The 19,692-nt window shown below is 38.2% G+C and overlaps 1 protein-coding gene across 1 annotated transcript; it reads right to left on the reverse strand.

Annotated features, from left to right (window-relative positions):
* Positions 1-302: 302 nt before the first annotated feature.
* Positions 303-19,224, reverse strand: LOC101846308 (phosphatidylinositol transfer protein alpha isoform). Its single transcript, XM_005107965.3, has 10 exons — positions 19,118-19,224; positions 13,368-13,398; positions 11,222-11,409; positions 10,425-10,524; positions 8,090-8,164; positions 7,489-7,569; positions 6,903-6,992; positions 5,534-5,629; positions 5,054-5,176; positions 303-3,294 (listed from the first exon to the last, which is right to left on the reverse strand). The coding sequence occupies exons 1-10, from the start codon at positions 19,141-19,143 to the stop codon at positions 3,238-3,240; spliced, it is 867 nt and encodes a 288-aa protein (XP_005108022.1). The 5' UTR covers positions 19,144-19,224; the 3' UTR covers positions 303-3,237.
* Positions 19,225-19,692: the final 468 nt, after the last annotated feature.

A 19,692-nucleotide genomic window follows, 5' to 3' on the forward strand; every position in this document is an offset into this window, starting at 1 on the left:
TAACGTAAGCTATTCACAAAGGTACACGAACTACGAGCCCTCTGTGTATTATTACAGTACACTCAGCCCCTGGGGGAAAGGTTTAAACAAAACTTCTTGTGCAGAGAATGGGGAGGGCTGATGAGAGCCAGAGGTCAAATGTAGGACGGTAAGCTTTTCTTGCCTGCGGAACTAACTGTTTTAAAGAAAGAAGAGGCGGACAGACAGTTACAAAGAAGAAAAACCCACGGAAAAAGCGGACAAGTGAGTGCACAGAACGACTCGACCTAAATCCTTCTCTTCCAGAAAAATAACACTGACTCTTTTTTTTTTTGGTTATACACATATAGCCTTCGAACCCTGTTTATTTAATAACACTATCATTACTATGTGGCAGTAAAAAATTCCACATCCTTTAATCAGTTCAGAAACACTAAATCCAACAACCCGTACTCTGAGACTGCCCCTGAAACATAGACAGTCGTTTGGCAGCTCTGAGCGACTAGACCACGACTCCCACACATACACGCTTGTTCGGCTCTACTAAAACTCCCACTTTCCATTCACAACAATCATAATATATATATGAGGTTATTTCGTACAATTAAAAAAAAAAAAGAACCAAACAACAACAGAGTGAACAAACCAGAAGGAAATCTCGTACATGGCAAGCAGAACTCTGATGACGCAAGTATCTAGAGCTACAAGCACAGAAACAACAATCACAGTTTTCTCTTCAACTTTATAAAGACTCCCTGACACCCATGAGGGAAATGTTGACTGCAGTTTGCTATCAGACAAACCAAACTCTCCGTGGAGACGGATCTATAAGCCACGGATTCAGGCTTTGTATAAAGAACCAATACAACCAGAGGTCTCCTCCGTCCACAAAAGCAGATGACTCACTCACGCATGCACACACAATAGACTCATGTGCACATGTAATTTATTTTCACAGGAAAACAAGTGCATGTTGGAGCACATGCGACACAAAATCACATATCAGACCATCGTCAATACATCCAACAAAAAGTACAGAAAAAGCATTACACAAAAGCACACATGGAAAAAAAATTATTGTGCTACGGCAAATGCACAAGTCTCGCAAATCAGACTTTATACAAAATTGGTATTAAAAAAAAAAAGTTTTTACAAAGAAAAGGGTAAATGGGGAAATTAAAACTATGTGATACTCTACCCGGCACAGTCCAGTCCACTATTTCATTCACACATTCCTATAAGTGAATACCCTGCTCCAAACTTTTAAGGCTACCACCAACTACAAGTCATCCAAATTTAGAAAGTAAAGGGGTACACTGAAACAAAGGGGAAAGTTCCAGGAACGGAATGATTGACAGGCGACACAAATTCAGAAGAGACGACATTCGACATTTCCAAGTGCGGTGTGAATTAAAGAAATTAAAGACAAAGAGGAAATAAAACAAAGTTCAAATTGCCTTGTCCAGCAAGTACATGAAGGCCAAACACATGTACGGGAAATTTCTACCATCATTTATAAAAACTAAAATAAGCACAACGCAACACTGGCCCATCTTTCCCACACAGAACATCATGTCCGGTGTGAGAAAACCATCTGTTGTAGACGTCCACCCCTGGATATCTCGACAAAGGCAGGACCTTCTGTCGCATTTTATTACTTTTTTTTTTTTTCTGCGAAGGATCACCACGAGAGAGAAAAAGCCGCCTGCATAGATCAACGACCCAGATGAGGATTCGCATAACATGAAAGAGGGGACAACATTATTCACAACAGACACTTGAGCAAAGATACAACTAAAACACAGACCGCTCTGAGGCCAGGTGTAGTGTCATAACACACAACACAGCCGACAGTAGCACGTCATCTCTCAAGCAACCGCATCATCATCACACATTTCTCTCACACCCCTCTTGAAAACAGTAGTTGGAAACAAAAATGAAAATTGTAAAGCAGAAGTAAACACAAACAAAACAAACAAATGAAATGGTACACGGTTTCTAAAAAGACAACACAAATGTATCAACCTCCAGGTCTCAGTGGGAACATCCCCACCCTCACCCCCTCCTAACAACATTAGATACCTTCACATTGAAGTCTTTGACAAATTTTTTAAAAATTTACTTCAACTTCACAGTAGTAATGTCTATCCCCCTAGTAATATAAAGAAGTTCTCAAAAAAACTTTTCTCCCCCAAAGCCATAAACAAGTCCATCCTATCATCATCATTAACAACTTTTCTTGCATCACATCATGCAAAAGAACCTTACAACAACACAACTCGTGTTACTGTTCCATTTCAAAAACTAAAAGTAAAAATTCCAAAGTAACTCACAGAAGAAGAAAAAGCTTACACAATGCCCTTACAGCAATAAACTGTCCACACTTCTTCCACCACATTCGCATCATCATTAACAAGTTTTTATATCCATATTTGGTCTGTAAATAGAGATGGTCGTTCACATAATGCAATGCAACACACACTCTACAAAAAGCAGACTGGATAATATATGAGAAAAAGCAGCACAAAGATATATGTTCACGTGAGAAAAGAAAACCCAGACAGACACATTTTTTACTTCTTTAATCCCTAAGATTACAAAGCATCTACAACTTATTTGCTGCATCTTTGCTTCCACCAATCTTAAATCTGTCTGCAATTTCTGAAAAGACTTAACAGTTTCTACGAAAAATTCACCATACAATTCACATATCTCTCCCTGAATACCAAAATCAAAGTAGGAGCTTTCATGTTGGTGTTGATACGGACAGAGACGTATATATGCCTAAGCTGGAAATCAGAGAAAAAAATCTACTCCATGAGGTAAAACACAAAGTGGACTTCGGGCCAAACAGATACATGGTTAAAATTCTAGACTGGATATCAATATCATGGCACAAAACAGCATCTACATCAGTTGACCATCCATCTCCCAGTTTGGATTCACAACGCTGCCCCACTCACCATTCCCCCCCTCCCCTCTTTCCTTTCCCCTCTATCTATGTCAGGTTAACAACAACAACAACAAAATATCAAATAGAGTTATGAGGTGCACACTGAGAGGCTACGAGGATGATGAACAAGTCTAAGAGTTGTGAGTTTGCATGAATTTCTGACACATACGTGTACACAGAAATCTATTATTATATCATAAAACAATCATATAAATAGAACTATACTGGTAGCAACACGACAGAGAACGGGGGAGGGGAGAGGGCGGTATTAAGATTACGCAGCTAGACCTAGGCGCGGCAGCCCATCATTTGTCGTCCTTGTCCGACGCCATTGTGCCTCGGATGGGACCTTCTCGGCGTTGCTGGGGAAAGAAATGTTCATCATAAAATGACTGAAGAGACTCCACATTTCGCTAACAAAATTCATCAATTAACAACTAGAGTAAGTGCTTTGTCAAAGGCCATTTCACCTTCTAAATAATAATATCAATGGGTGGGTAGGTGAGTGAGAGGGCGAGTGAGTGATGTTTTGCTTTAGTATGCATTTTACGGCAGTTGCAACACAATTAGGTCATATAAGTGTCGAAGATTTGAGGTGTTACTAGATGGTAACATACACAAAAAAGAAGTAGTAGAGATAAGATCAAAAGGACGATAGATGTTTGATAGGAAAGATGGAGCAAACCACAACAGAGCACGCACCAACCATCCACAACAAAATTAGTGAATTAACAGATACAATATAAGAGCTTTGTCAAAGGCCATTTCACCAGCCAAAAACAGGAAGATGCTGGGGAGTGGGTCGGTTGGTGGGTGGGTGGATGAGTGAGTGAGTGAGATAGTGAACGAGTGTGTAAGGGGAGGGGAAGGATAATTTTGGATTTGGAAGAAACTGATTACTATAGTGCGGTCAAAAATTTGGGGCGCAACTTATTTGACAATTTCCGAAACTATCGAACATAGACTCTCCAGCTTTTGAAAAATGACTTACTTGTATCAATTTGTCTGAACAAAATCAATATTTTTGTAAACACCTGTTAGTTGTATTCTAGAAAAGTCCTTACAATATATCAATATACTAACCACAAAATCCAAGTGGGAGGTTTCTACAGATTTAAAAAGGTGTATAGCTGGAGCAACATCGCTTTTGCAAGCAACTCTGTCATTTTTTTCTAATCGTGACACTATCTAAACCCTATCCGTACCCTTGGGAGTCATTTTGTACCCAAGGGGTTGTATTCTTTCAATTTTAGACTACTTCTAGTGCGAAGATCTCATTGAAACTTTCAGTATTTCTCAAAAAATCTTTTTGACAGACGGCTATGCAAAGTGTACGGATCGGATTATTGAGTAAATTTCCTCTTTGGAAAGTGGGGGCACAGAGTTCTCCACGTCGTATGGATACAATAGTAAAACACGACATACGGATAGGGTTAATTGAACGAATGTTTGAGAACCGTTAGTGCAAAAGATGTGTTTGCTCTGAAATTAATTTCTTATAACTAGTTTTGCCACTATAAAGTGTCAATGGTCAGTAGTGATGTAGGTGACATATATATATACATATACAACATGTGTGTAAGAAGCAGTGTGCTGTAAACAATCTCTTTTTCCACGTGGCAGAGATTAATTCTTTTTTATATGAATTTATAAAGAAAAGTTTTTAAATCTATCCGTAATTGTTGTGGAAAAATACGATGAAGTTAAAACAAGTTGATAAAAACTGCTGTTAGAGGATAAGTTGCGTCATAAATTTTTGACCGCACTATATCTATATTTTTGGGGGAATATTTCATTATCATTGCATTTTCCTAAAATTGCAGAGGGTGGGGGACTGAACGCTTTAGGTAGGCGACTTAAAACTTTAGGAAAACCCTGCTAACAAAGCAAACATCTCAAGTAGTATTACGCACTAAAAGTTCTAGAGAGTGCAGTGCTTTGTGCAGCTACGTTAACAAAGGTACAGGCAGTAACCCTTACAGCACCTCGACATTTCTAGCCCTCGTTTCCCTCTTGCCCAGTAAATGTAAGGGTACGGACTTAAAAAACCCTTTTCAACACTATTAGATTACTTAAGAGACAAGACCTCTGCATACATCGATCTTTGACCCTTGCCCTCACCTTCTCCAGGTCTTCCTTGGTCTGTGCCTCAATCCTGCGGATGTCCTCTATGGTGGAGCCGTGGTAGTTGTCCTGCCAGCAGACGACCTGCCGGTGGAAGTTCAAGAACAGACGCTGCTCTTGCTGCAAGGGAGAACAAAAAAGTTGTTTGAGTAAAGAAAACCACATCAACAGAACTAAAATCATGTAGTACAGGGAAGAAGCAAGTTGAAAAGATAGAAATATTAACAGAGGGAAAGTAGATGCAGGACCTATCGGTCATTCCCTTCAACCACCCAAAAAATTTTTTAAAAAGGTCTTATTATGGTAACTGGAAATATTTAATGACATTGAAGCAAGTTACAAGATACTGGAGAAAAAAAAAAAAAAAAAGGTCTTATCGTTACTGGAAAACCAACCAGGGCTAAGATGGATACAATGCCCCAAAAGACAAACTGAAATACTAAAAAATGCTCCCCCACACGAGAAGTAGTAACCTACCGTCAAAATGAAAGACTCCATCCTCTTCTGCAGGCCAAACCACTTGAACCAAACCTTGACCAGCTTGTAGCAGCACATGACCGGCTTCACAGCGTTCTGCAAGGGGAGAGAGAGTAGTTTTATTTCGATTTATAATAATAACAATACTACTAATAATAATATAACAACATCAACAATAAAAACAATATTAATAATACTGATAATAATAATATTGACGATGATAATGATAATAATAATAATAATAAAAACAACAATAATAATGATACATAGCATTTGTTTAACGCCAATTCCCGATAAACAGCTTTTATGTACGTGATGCTGGACAACAGTTACAGGGGCTCTCGTGGCCTAGAGGTTAAGGTGTTGGCCTCTCATTCAAAGGTCCTGGGTTCGAATCCGGTTTGCGACCGAAAAATTTTCTTCTCTAAAATTGTCTCCTTTCACCTCCTTTCCTGCTCTCCAGCAATGTTCTGTTGTCTGCTTTCATTTCCACTTTCTGCCCCCACCCCCTCACCTCCCGACTCTTTCTGCAGTCTTTCTACTGCTACTCCTTGGCTCCTCCTTACTGCTGTCTTTCTGCCACACCCCTGATCTTCCGGTAGAAAAGATCTACACCTAGCCTTCTCGGACAAGGGCGAAAAATCTCAGAGGGCCCGTGTGCAAGTTGAGCACGTTAAAGATCCCTTGGTTGTCTAAAATCCTCCACCCCCAACTCCCCCTAAATTCCCCTGTCTAAGACGGAATTTTTTTTCTGGCTCCCTTGCGATTCCGTCTTACACAGGTTCAACAGTATATATGTTTTAGTAATCAACAAACAAAAAGAACAAAATAGTAATCTATCTAAACAATTCACAATATGGTGCTGGCGAGTCATTTTCTCTGAGGTGTCAAGGACAGGGATTGCAGATTTAAGGATGAAAGTAACAAACAAAAAATGCGATGAAAAAGAAGTCTCAAAAGACTCATCATAGTCAAGGGGCGGGGCGGGGTGTCATTGGCTGTTGGATTGACTTTTGCCAAATCAAACGAAACCAACAGACCATAATACAGCCTTTAGTCCTGACTGTGCATCACTACAAAGTTTTAAACATCGCCTTTAAAGTAAAAATGCTAAATGGGACTTGGGGCTTCAGATAGTGAATGTTACATGGGAGAGTATATTTTAAGCCGTGTGCATTATACCAAGGTTTTACTGTAATTTAGAATGAGAGTTGACTTCCCACTTTCACATCCCATAAAGACTTTGACATTGTGCAAATTAAACATCTTTGACTTTCGCCCGAGGCTGCGAATCCTAAGAACCAACTTGTACATAAACGCTGGGGTACGGCAAATGGAGAAGGGGAGACAAGAAAGAGCTGACACTCACCATCCATTCGCCCGTCTTGTCTTGAGGTAGAGGGCCACGGCCTGACTTAGGGGCAGGCACCTTGCAGGGATCCCACTCAGGCTTGTAGTCCTAGGTCACATGACAAACACACACAGACAAATTTAATTTACAATACAACTGATTTCTACAACTATGCAGCAATTCAATCTACCGTCAAAATTGTCTAGACGGCTACCTATTGTAGAGGAGAAAAGTGGCCATCTTAGACAGGTGGCCGTCTTACACAATGTAGTTATCACGTGACAAAAAAATCTCCATGGGGAGAAATGGGTAGTGGCTGTCATTAATTTACTGACAAAAACTCCAAAATATATCAGTTACTTTCCTCACTGAGCTTTTACGTGAGAATTTGCTGATGACCAGCAATTACGCCTGCAATCCAATTCATCTCAGTCCGCAATAAGCATTATGACATCAGTGCACTTTACCATCTTAGATCTATGAAGCAAAAACAACAGAAGATTTGCACTTTAAAATTCTAAACTCAAAAAAGAAACCAATACTGAGATGAGTTACCTCTCTATTTGGGAATAAATTTAGATATGGGAAACGACAAGCAACTCACCTTTGACGGAACTTTATCGTTAGCAACATCAATTTTGACAACTGTCCTGCTAGACAAATCTCTGCCACTCAAGTTATGAATCTGAAAGAGGAAGAAAAACATACAATACAGTGTAGTTCAGAAATTCAAAAAATGTCTCCCAGGAGAAAGGCAACTTGATTCTTTCATACTGACCCAACAGTCACAGGACAAACCTGCCCTTTTGCTCTAGGAATTAAACACTTTCCATTGTTTCTATGATATTTTCCCAAAGAATCATGCTTTTGTCTATCATTCTTTTTTCTCTCTCACATCTGTCTAGACAACAAAAAAAAGAGGTTATTTTGACTGCTTGGCCCAGTTGTTAGGGCAACAGAGAATGAAAAAGGACAGAAGGCCCACAAGGGCAATTCTATCATAAGAAGGGTTGTGCTTCTTGCAGGAGTGAAGTAGCTCTAATTTTTTTTTATGGAGGGGAAAATGTATGTGGAGTCAAGCATAAGAAAAGACCTAACATGAGTCAAATAAAAAACAAAAGTAACTTTTTTTCAAGAAAAACAAAAAATATAGGTTAAGTAAGACCAATATCAACAAACGAAGAAACAGTATTGCACACACTTACATTTTCTGTACTGCCGTTATCAGCATAGTGGAATGACTCAATAATGATGTACATATTCTCCTTCATGTAGTCATTCTGGAAACAGAAAAGAGAAAGAAACATCTTAGATTGGCTGTTGTAGTAAGAGTTTTATGGCACGCGCAACACAACTGGTCGCTTTTAAGCACAAGGGGGCTATCCCGAAAAATGCTGTTTTGAGAAAATTGAAGGTAAAGTCTTTGCGCCTTATTCAGTTTCTTTAAAAAACAAGGAGAGTTTTTTCTATAACCAAACAAATATACATACTAATGAAACTTAACTTCCTCTATAGGTAGGCCCATTTTTGGTGTAGGTCAAGATTTCTGGAAACCCCCAAAATCTGGGTTAGCCCACTTGTCCTTAAAAGCGACCAATTAAGAGGTCATGCAAGTGCCTAAGATTAGAGCTGTTACAATAGAGTAACAAACACACAAAAGGAGGACAATAAATGTTTGATAGAAAATAAGTAGCAAGCCACACCAAAGCACTCGCCAACCATCCATGAAAAAAACATCAACAGAAGTCAAAATTATCAGAATCGGAAAGCACATATGTATTGACTTGCTGTCAGTTTGGGAGGCCCAGATTTTTTTCCTTCAAGCCCCACCACTGAATAGAAGATATTCCCATATTATGAAAGCTGACTTCTATCCTCGACATGAACAAAATGTCATGTTCCTCTGGTGGATAAAAATAGGAAAGATCAGGGATAAGACTAGCACCACAGCACTAGGGAAAAGCAAAGACAACAAGCGGAAATAAATGAAAAGAGCAGGAACAGGAATTGGGACAGATCACTGGCAACCTCCAACTTGAACAAGCAAAAGAACAAATGTGTCATGGTGCAGTGGAATCAGGCGCTCGTCAACTTTGGGGAATATGGAGTTATTGATATAATCTTAAAGCTTTTTTTTTTAAATTCCCAATTGGTGAAAAAAATACCAATTTATCTTTAATAAAAGTAGGATTATCCCCTACAAGTTTTGGTGAAGCGTGAGTGTTAATCTTTAAAATTTCGTTTTGGGGGTTTGCATACGCTTTAAAACGTAGGTAGTGTGCGTCTGGCAAGCATCATTTTCCCTATTCCGAAGCTGAGTCAATGATTTGACAACACACTCACAGAGCAGTCACCTTTTGTCTGTGTCAGAAGCTCTGAAGAATAATGAGTTTATTTTCTTTGTGTATTAGTCAGAATGCACCCCTTTTGGTTTGTCAACTTTAATTTATTTCTGATTGGCCCAACCACTACCACCCCCCCCCCCCCTTTCCCCTTCAAGAGGACACAACTCTAATTCTAAATTCTAGTCAATACTACTCATGTATTTCTTACAGTACTTACTGTTACAATAAATGAAACCTTACAATTAATTAAAAAACCGTAAGCATTCAATCATAGTCATGGTCACTCTGTGCGTGTCTGCATGAACGTGCAAGTGAGCTAAATGTTTACATGCAAAAAACTCTTACTACAAAATTATGAGATAATTGACCTCTGAGGATTAGTTTGTCAGACATGAAAAAAAAACAAACCCAAAACCCCTTTAAGTTTCTACAACAAGGGTTTAAATACCCTAAAGAGAGACAACCAAAGGGTGAAGGAACCTCTTAAGTTGGCCTGAAAAGGGGAGCCCTGATGAAAAGTAAAATTAACAAGAAAATGGCTGCCAGTGGCTTGGTGACTTCCAAAGCTTTAGTGTGCCTGGAAACTGAACATGTACATTTTTAGTGCCTTTAATGAACGTTTTTCAGTGAAATCCACACAGAAATGCATTTTAAATGGACATAAAAAGTGTTCAGCTGAAAAAAAAACCAATTCGATAATATTGACCAATGCCCAGAAAATCGCTGTTTTCTTCGATTTCATTGTTTTGACAAGCACCTGATTTCACCACGCTGCCTCACAAATAAATTCAACACAGAGATACCAAAAAAATGGCAGAAAACCAGCGACAAATAACCATAAGAAAGATAAAGGGAAAATGAGCCTGTTCATTTAAAAGCTCTAAGCCTGGTATTTCAGTTTCGTTTCTGTAAGAGTTTTAAGGCATTTGCAACACAAATAGGACATATAAATGCCAGAGATTGGAGGGGTTACTAGAGGTTAACATACAAAGAAAAGAAAGAGAGATAACGACGACAGATGTTTGATAGAAAAAAAGGAGAAGCCACACCAGAGCACCTGCCAACCATCCACTCTAAAACTCGAACAAACCAGGTGACAGTCATGTCAGCCAAATGAACAGAAACAAAAATGTTTTAACTGATCTTTGAAATAGCCAACCTTAGACTACCACTTCCTCTCAAACGTGGCACTTACTGTAATAACAGTTCTGCAGTATGGGTAAGCATTCCATGCTTTTTCATGAACCTCCAGGGAACCTTTGGGGGCTAACAATCTTATAAACCCTGGGACTTTCCTGAAAAAGCAGATAAAACATTGTCACAAACTCAAGTGGTTATATCTGACAAATTATTTTTACTACGCACGCGTTTCCTTTGAAAATGTCAGCCTTGAGGGCACACTTATTAAACTCTTACCATTTGGAAACACGGTCATAAGCTACGAATACGGACAACCTCAGAGTCAAACACCCTAAGCATTTTCAACAGGACATGAAAACAGAAATCAAGGCATAACCATATAATAAGGTTTGTGACCATCAACACTAATGACTAACTAATGCTGTCCCTTTACTTGGTAATCATATTCAACCCTACATCCTAATACAAACATTTATAGTTTGATGACATTATTCTGTGAAAACTATTAATTCTACAAAGCTTTGGGATCTAAGTATAGTCTACCGCCATCATCTTTTGAATATCTTTACATTTTCCCTGAATAACAGGGAAATTTCAGCCCGAGTTCATTCCCATTCTGACAAATAGTGTAAGTGGTGTACTTTGCAATGAAAAATGGTAAACTTAAGAGTGCCAACTTACTGTGAAATATGGTATATATTTCATGAGAAACATTTCTATGACAAATGGTACACTGTGTATAAACTTACTGTGACAAATGGTCAACTTTGTGAGAGAACTTACCGTAACAAATATAAAACTTCGCGAAAAGAACTTACTGTAACAAATATTAAACTTCACAAGTAAACTTACTGTGACAAATGGTAGATTTTGTGCGTGTATTGTCCAGTAGTAAACTTCTGCCCATTGGCAATCAGGTCTGTCTCTGGCTTGTTAGTATTGGCGTCGAACGGTTCGTTGACCACCACCTCAACGCCTTCCCCACCTCCAGTCTCATTCTTGCTGGCTTGAGCTACAGACCACAGTTGTCCTACATGATACTGCAGTGGGAAAGAAAGTAAAGATATTAACATAACAATAATGATAACAATTATTATTAATAATAATATTCATAATAACAATAATAATAACAATAATAAAAAATGACAGGTTGCATTCACATAGTGCTCTATCCCATACAAATATTTATAAGCTCTGAACACTTTACATTCATGACATGATTACTGAGAGTAAAACTTTAAGATAAGATAAGATGGTGCTTTATTATCCCAGAGGGAAATTTTCCTTGGCTGTACAGGACCGTAAAAAAAACATGCAGGTATACATATAAAATGTAAATTATATATATTACTCTCATTAAAATTCAATATGAAAAGAGAAGTAAAGCTGACAAAATGTACATTTACATCAAATGCATCATTCAACCACATGCAGGAATTTAAATACTAGACCTTAGGAGTTACATAATATATATAGATACATACTCTAAGAGCAACACACATCTATGCTCATTCTGACAAAAACCTTAATAAATGCTAGATAGTAAAAAAATTCTTTTATATCTTTCTTTCTTTGATTTTGGAGGTACATATCTGTCACTGCGTGATCTTACAATTTGTGAGGAAAAGGGGTGTGATGGGTCGTTTATAACGCTTTTTATCTTTTTTATACGTTTCATCCATTCTATTAAAATCATATCCAGAGATCTTGCTGGCTTTCTTAATGGTTCTGCCAAATTTTTCTTTATCTTTGACCTTACAATTCCCACCCCAGCAGCAAATACAAAATAATAGCACACTTACAATCATAGAATGGTAAAAAAGGGACATAATCTTATTGTCAACACGCAAACTTCTTAATTTCCTTGAAAGAAACATTCTTTGATTTACTTCTTTATGCACAACAGCAGCATGGGGATGCCAGTCAAGTTTGTTATCCATTTTTATACCAAGATACTTGTAAGAGCTTACCACCTCCACCTCTTCATCTTAAATAAATAGTGGTTGCAATTGGTCTTTTTTACTCTAAAGTCTCTTATTAATAATTCCTTTGTCTTTTTTACATTAAATAAAAGGAAGTGGTTATCACACCAATGTGTAAATAGATTTTTAAAACACATGTAGGAAAGAGATTCTCACTAATAGAAAAAGTAAGAAGGCAAAAATCATACAAAAACAAACAAAGATTACAAGATGGAACCAGATGACCTCAAGATGTTACTCTAAATGATCTTGAAAATAAGGTGTTAAGTCATGTGAAAATTTACAAAAGTGTACATGCAATCTTAAGATCTATTCACTTTTCCAATGCTGGTAAGTATAACTGTTTTAAAATTTCGTTAGTTTCAATATCTCTACCTTTTCTAACCACTAGCCCGGCTGCTTTGTTCTGATTTTTTTTAATATTCTGCCGATTAGGTAAGATGGTACACCTATCAAAAGCACAGGACAGTAATCTAGATCAGATGACTTGTAATAAAAATAAATGGACAAGTATATTGGTATCATTTTCCATGACATTACAGATTTTCCCCATATTTTTCTAAAGGAAATGACAAGATCAGCAAATCCATATAATGTGGTCTTCCATGTTAAAAGTAGACTGTAGAATGACAAGCAAAACAAAAACCAAGATTTCTTGCAGTATTACAGGCTAAATTAGCAATTTCTCTGCCATCAAAATTAATAAATTTTATTATGTTTTTTATCTTTGTACTTCTTTGAGATGAGCATGACTTTTCTCGTATTCATTTAATTTCAATTTATTTCTTGATGTCTTTCAAATATTTTGTATAGCTCACGCTTTTCTACGGAATTATTGGTCCCAGTAGGATGTAGATTTGCCCACCATCAGCCTATAATTCCACACTACTAATAAGGAAAAAAGCATAAAACACAATTTTGGTAAAAGGCAACTCGTCAGTCCAAAAGATGTGAAATTTACAGTCCCTGTCCAAAAAAAAAAAAAAAAACGCTAGCTAGGTAATGGATGTACTTACGTTTTCTACTGACATGGGCAGAACAACCCGGCTGAAAAAGATAAAACAAAGAAAATCTTAATAACCAACAAGTACTTTAGTCAAGTTCATTTTTCAGAACCTGAAGAGTTCTTACATTTGAAAAAACAAACAAAAGAAAAAGAGATAAAATTTGATAAAAGTAAAAGTCACATTCATCATAACCAGTTTTTTCCTTCCTAAAGTGCCAAATCTGAAACAGACATCGGTGTTCATGGTTCGCCATGCATTTTTCTCCTCGAATGCTTTAAAAGAAAAAACAACTTTTTTTGTCCTCATCTTTTCCCCTCACCTATCTGTGCAAGGCAAGCTCTGTATTTAAGTTATTTAACAATAAATGGCACTTAAAATTTTTTTCTCTTTTGCCTCATGAAGACAAGACTGGGGTGTTCACAATTTTAAAAGAGCAAAGCAGTCCTGTCAAAAAAAGAACACAGGAAAGCTACAACAGACACAATCGATTGCATTGACTGAGTGTTCACATTTCACCCATAAACAACTGCAGTCTCGTGTCTGCCATTTCAACTAGACCCTATAATATAACAACCAAACTGTGAACTATGACGTTTCATTTCTCTCGAGTCTGTTTTGATTTCATGTCTACTTTATGATGGCAAATTTCAGGGAAACTTGAACAAATTTCTAAAAGTATCTGAATCCCCCCATAAAAAAATAACCTTAAAAAAAGCAGAAATAAAACCCTTAATAATAATGATAATGTAGATCATTTCTATAGCGCCCACTCATCCCGTGAGAACACAGCTCTTGGCGCTTTACATAAATGCATATATGCATTCATGCACACACACACACATTACATGCACACATGTGCACACATGTGCACACACATGCACGCCAAACACACGCACACACACACATCTCCCTGCTTTTCACATGCGCACGCTTACACATCGTTACGAAATGAGCACATAAAAATACATAATAAAATAATGTACACAATGCAATTCGCAAAATACATAAATGGATACATTGCCATTTAAATAACATGGTACTGAACATGAATCTACTGATATAAAAATGATGTCATTAAATGTGTCTTTAACATTATCCACCCACGAAGCGCACAGGGTGCGCAACATTTATCTCCACGGACCAGGATACAGATGCGCCACACGCTATATCACACCGTCGCAAATCAGCGTCCCGTGGGGAAAAGGTACGGCTTCTTACAGTCGCCGATCGGCATCCCATCGGGGCTAAGAGTTAATTAAGACTCAGATGTTGTATGTCCCAAGGGTTGAGGAAGAGAGTTCCAAATCCTTTTTTTTTCAATTTTACAAAAATATATTGCACACCCATGAAATTACTTTATCCTGGCACACTGTGACTCACTGTGTAGTACAAACTATGAGAACACAGGCACATTTAATTCTAATATTATGTTTCTGGTTTTTTCCCCCTAAATAAATTTCATCCACAAATTTATTACTTCTGTACTTTTTCTCAATTTTCCCTGACTCCCTGCCCACCAACATACCAACACATTCACAAGACAAGTACAAGGCAATGAAAAAAGTTAGAGCAACAACGATTCAGAATTGCACAACAGGCAAATTAGCCACCTCAAATCAAGTGAACTCACATTTACTGATAAAATACTGTCCATTTTTTTTTTCAAGCCCTGAACCTTCCCCCCAAAAAAGCCTAGCATCCCTGAGTCTCTTCACTGTACAAAGGAATAGTAAGTTGCTGTCACCGACCGTGTGCGCCTGTTTTTATCACTCTTATCAGACACAGGCCAGATAACCACCGACAGATTTATAGTTTCCCAGCTTCAGTAACAACTACAAAGTAAAGGAATGCAGACAAATTATTGCTCATCAGAGCCTAATGAGAGGGTCTGATCAGGAGTAGGTACACTACACTAAGCTTTTCATCAGAAACTGGTATTGATAACATGGGGTGTAGTGTAGTGCATACTGGACCTTGACTGGGAGACACTAACTTGAGTGAACAAAGGCAAAATGAGTGCACAGCATAGTGACTGGCAGCTCAAGGTGTCATCAGTAAAAGTATTTATAAAAGGCTCAGGTTTCTAAAATAGAATTTAAAAAATCTTCAGTTCTCAAACATTCAAGGGAGCTTCCAACCCAAATTGGGTAAATAAAAAAGAATGGGTAAAGTTCAGCTGTAGCAGTAAATTTGCAGGGTCAGTATGACAAGGTCATATTTCGTAAGAAACAGACTATGGCAACAGTAACACTGCAATGAAATAAAACTACTAAAAGTAAAAGTTACAGTGAAAACAGCACTAATCCTCGACTGTATAAGTACAAAGGACAAGATTCAAATGAGATCATAATAAATTTTTATATTTTTCATTCTCAAGAAATTACAGTACCAGATTACAAAACACTCCATCATTTTCCCAAAAAAGCCAGTAATTTTCACATTGTGACCAGGGGTATACGAAAAACTCAGCAGACGTCACTATTCACAGGTACTACTTAAACATGAAAAAAATTAAACAAATCTTTACAACTCACACTGACAGGTGGGACCTTAAAGTTCATGCTCAGAGCCTTTGGAGGTGGGGGGAAAGAGAAGTGTAAAGAAATTCAAAGCTCATACAAATTATAGAGGGAGGAAACTGTAACTTCAAACCACAGATCAACATATAGATTCTTTGTGCAGAGAGCTTCCTAATTTCTTTTCTAGAGACCACACACCAAAATTCAAAACCACAACCTTCAAGAGAATGTAAAAAAACAACAACCCAAAACATAACCATTGATCAAGCAAATGTAATGTCAGATGCACCTGTAGATACAGTCGAACCTGCCTTAACAGAATCTCCCCGCTCCCTCCTTCATATTCCTCTTTAATTACCTATACTACATAAAACGGAAACCTGTCCAACGCAGAGAAACGGAAAGAAAAATCCGCTCCATTCGGAGGGTTTTACCTGTCCAAGACGGAAAATATTTTGCCCGCTTAGCCCTAATTTGAAAGAAAACTCACAAGTTTGGTTCCACCGGCTCTAAACTATGCCATGCCGCTGGGCGAGGAAGGGGAGAGTAGAGGTGCAATTTGGGGGTAGATGTTACCCCATCTATGTGAGCCCTGAGTGACGCAGATGGTCAGGGTGATGTGGAAGTGAAATATCACAAGTGCCAGTGAAAGTGCTCGAGTAGCGAGCCACAATGAAAACCTTCGTTGGTAGCCAGAAGCCACATTGTGAAATTAGTTTGACCAATGCCTGCCGCCTGAACGTACGGTCAGCTGAGAAAAAAGTTCTTCGAATTATTGTTACATGATGGCAGTGAGGGGTGGCATTGGTTGACTGTGCTTGATATACCGATGGGTAGGGCTAAGGGAGGAAGCAAAGGCGATGTTCAAACGTTTCTGTATTTAATAGGTCAAACAGTGGAAATTGGAAAAATAAGATTGACGCAAGTCATATCAGAGACGTCAGCAGTTGAGAGGTGGGAAGTTTTTACCACTGCTTGCCGACTGGACAAGCGACCCTTGATCCCAATCGCTGGGCCTTTGAACCCCCCCCCCCCCCCCCTCCATCTACCCCCCTAAATTCCTCTGTCTAAGACGGAAAATTTCCAAAATGGAATTTTTTTCTGGTTCACTTGCAATTCCTTCTTACACAGGTTCGACTGTACTCTACATTTTTTAATGTAAGCCTTTATTGTTACAAAATTGACCCCACTCATATGAGCGTCTTCATGGAAACAGCCACAACAACTTTTGCAATTCTTGAGTTAAATGAATGAAGCCTCAAAATGTTTGGATTAAGACTACCCACTACCTGGATTACAAGGATGGAAGTAAATAAATATTAATTAGTATTCACAACAGCGTGTGATTTGAGTAGGAAAAAAATTGTTGTGGTCTTACTCTAGAACTAGACCTCGATCCAACACAATCCGTCAGTCCCTATATGTGATTGCCTGCATTACACTCTCGTGCTTGGTCCCACTGTTACACATTTTTAATGTTCGACATTTTGAGCTAATTCCCAATGACCTGTGACTTTAACATCAGAGTTGCAGCTTTCGATATCATCACTAAAATCGCTGCAATTTTTTTAACAAATTTCAAAATAGAGCATGTTTGGCTTGACACCACCATAAGGAACCCGACTTTTTTAACTGCAATGACAGAAGGAAAACATTTCAACTCGGCTGAGGTGGGCTTTCAAAATAATCTGCGAGACAAAACTACTCATGATAAAAATAGGAAGCCATAAAAATAAGATTCGAAATGAAACTTCAATTAGCAGAGAAAGTATGATACTTGCTGCATCGCATTTCCCGCAACTCACGCTGTGAACTAAAAACGCTTTCATAGTTTAAGTATTGATCTCTCAACGGGAGTGGAATTGGACATATACTCGGCCCTGCTTCCCGCAACAGGTGTGAGATATTTTTTTAAGTGAGTAAAAGAGGAGAAAAAGAAGAGTGGGGGGGGGGGGGGGGAATGCAAATCTCTTGCTAGCTACCGTCACCACAGATCAGTAGGGGCCTAGATAGTGATCATCTTATTAGGCAATTTTATTTCCGTAAAGGTTCCTTCGTCATAATATTTACACCGTTGACGAATCTGCTTCAGCAGACTCTGTGCTTGAATTGGTTTTAAAAACTACCAAATGACAAATGCACCCAGACAGTTCCGCCCCCTTCAACTAGATCTAGATTCTAGATCTAGATTAGATCTAGAGGGAAAACTGAAGTAGCATTTTTCTGGTAATTTCTATAGTTGAACAAATTATATGATTTATAACACGTGAACTTTTAAATTATTATATATATCTAGATCTAGGCCTGGGCCTGATCAAGCAAGCATCAGTTAACTCAGTACACTAAAATAGAATCAAGGTGGATGCCCATTGTTTCTTTAAAGCAAGGCCGACCACATTCATGGTCATCAAAAAGAAGTCTTAGAAAAGGCTTGACACTGAGCACCAATCCCACCCCACAATGGTCTCCGCCCATATTGGCCCATATCTCTATCTTTGTAATATCAGTGTAGATCTAGGATCTAGATCTAGAGATTCTACATCTAGATCTAGATCTAGAATCTAGATTCTAGATCTAGATATCTAGGCTAAAAAAGAGAAAGTAGAAAGTACACAGTGTAGCCACAGGGTCTGACAGTGCCTGGCTAATCTTAGACCAGTTCAGTAGCCTACTGGACTCTGGATCTAACTTCTCCCTTTCCCTCCCTATAACTAACTGCCCAATCAAACTCTGATGGTTATTGCTACGAGAAGTAATTTTCGCACCTCGTCTGAGTCATCGCTAGATATATACATCTGGGCTAGATCCACCACCTTTCATTCTCAATGTATTCTCGGCTAAAAGCATTGTTGTTTCAGTCTGTTCCGTTAGTACCGGTGTCACCGGCATCAGAAATGGTAGACGCATTGAGGCCAATTCATGACTTACTTTGAAACTTTTATCACGCACAATGAAGTTAAAACCCATCCTCATTCAAAGTATAGCTTTAGAGCAAGACAAAAGTCAACATAATTAAAATGTTCAGAGAAATATCGAAGTTTGAAAGATATAATTTCCGAATTCGTATGTGTCCGGAAACGAGAAGTGTTCTTCGATCGATAAACTTGACTTCATACCCATCATCAAAATCAGCATTTTCTACACAAACATTCAAAATATACCATTTACAGACAATAAAAGCCTTCAGATGTAATTGAAACTTCGTTTTTAATAAATCATATATCATGTTTATATACTCACAACTCTCTGATAGCGTGATTCTGCATTTTGTTTCCTTGCCTACAATGTACGATCTTTTGTTTCACTACTCCACGGGGTGGACTGCCCCCGAAATGACGTCATTTACGGTGTTATGCGTTCGTACACTTTGGTATCTTTATCAAATTAAGAAAGGATTTTATTAACAACCTAGATATCTTTTATTTGAACTATGTCAATAAAAAAACTCATGTACATTTCCATTTGTTTAATGTAATGATGTTTCAGAACTTTTTACGAAACTAAATTTACGTGCTACTCCTTTGGAAAAGAACGACTCCGCACAGTCGCACAGTCGAGCCTGTTGCGGATTTCTTTCGATCGTGCTTGTCCTATTAATTCAGGAGGATGTTTGATCGATCAATTCAATGCTTTTTTCCGTTGCTTATGACAACGGTCTAAGCCTGGTCGTTTCTGTTCGAGTGATGTCATTGTTGTTTTTTGGCGCTTCTTCCTTCGTAGCAACAGCAGCTGTCATTCCTGACGATGATTATTATGATGGGGGATGATATTTCTTCAGCAAAAAAGTGTGATAGGTGGGCGGGGGAGGGGGGGGG

The sequence above is a fragment of the Aplysia californica genome, unplaced genomic scaffold (assembly GCF_000002075.1).
Source record: "Aplysia californica isolate F4 #8 unplaced genomic scaffold, AplCal3.0 scaffold00646, whole genome shotgun sequence".
Lineage (NCBI taxonomy): Eukaryota > Metazoa > Mollusca > Gastropoda > Aplysiida > Aplysiidae > Aplysia > Aplysia californica.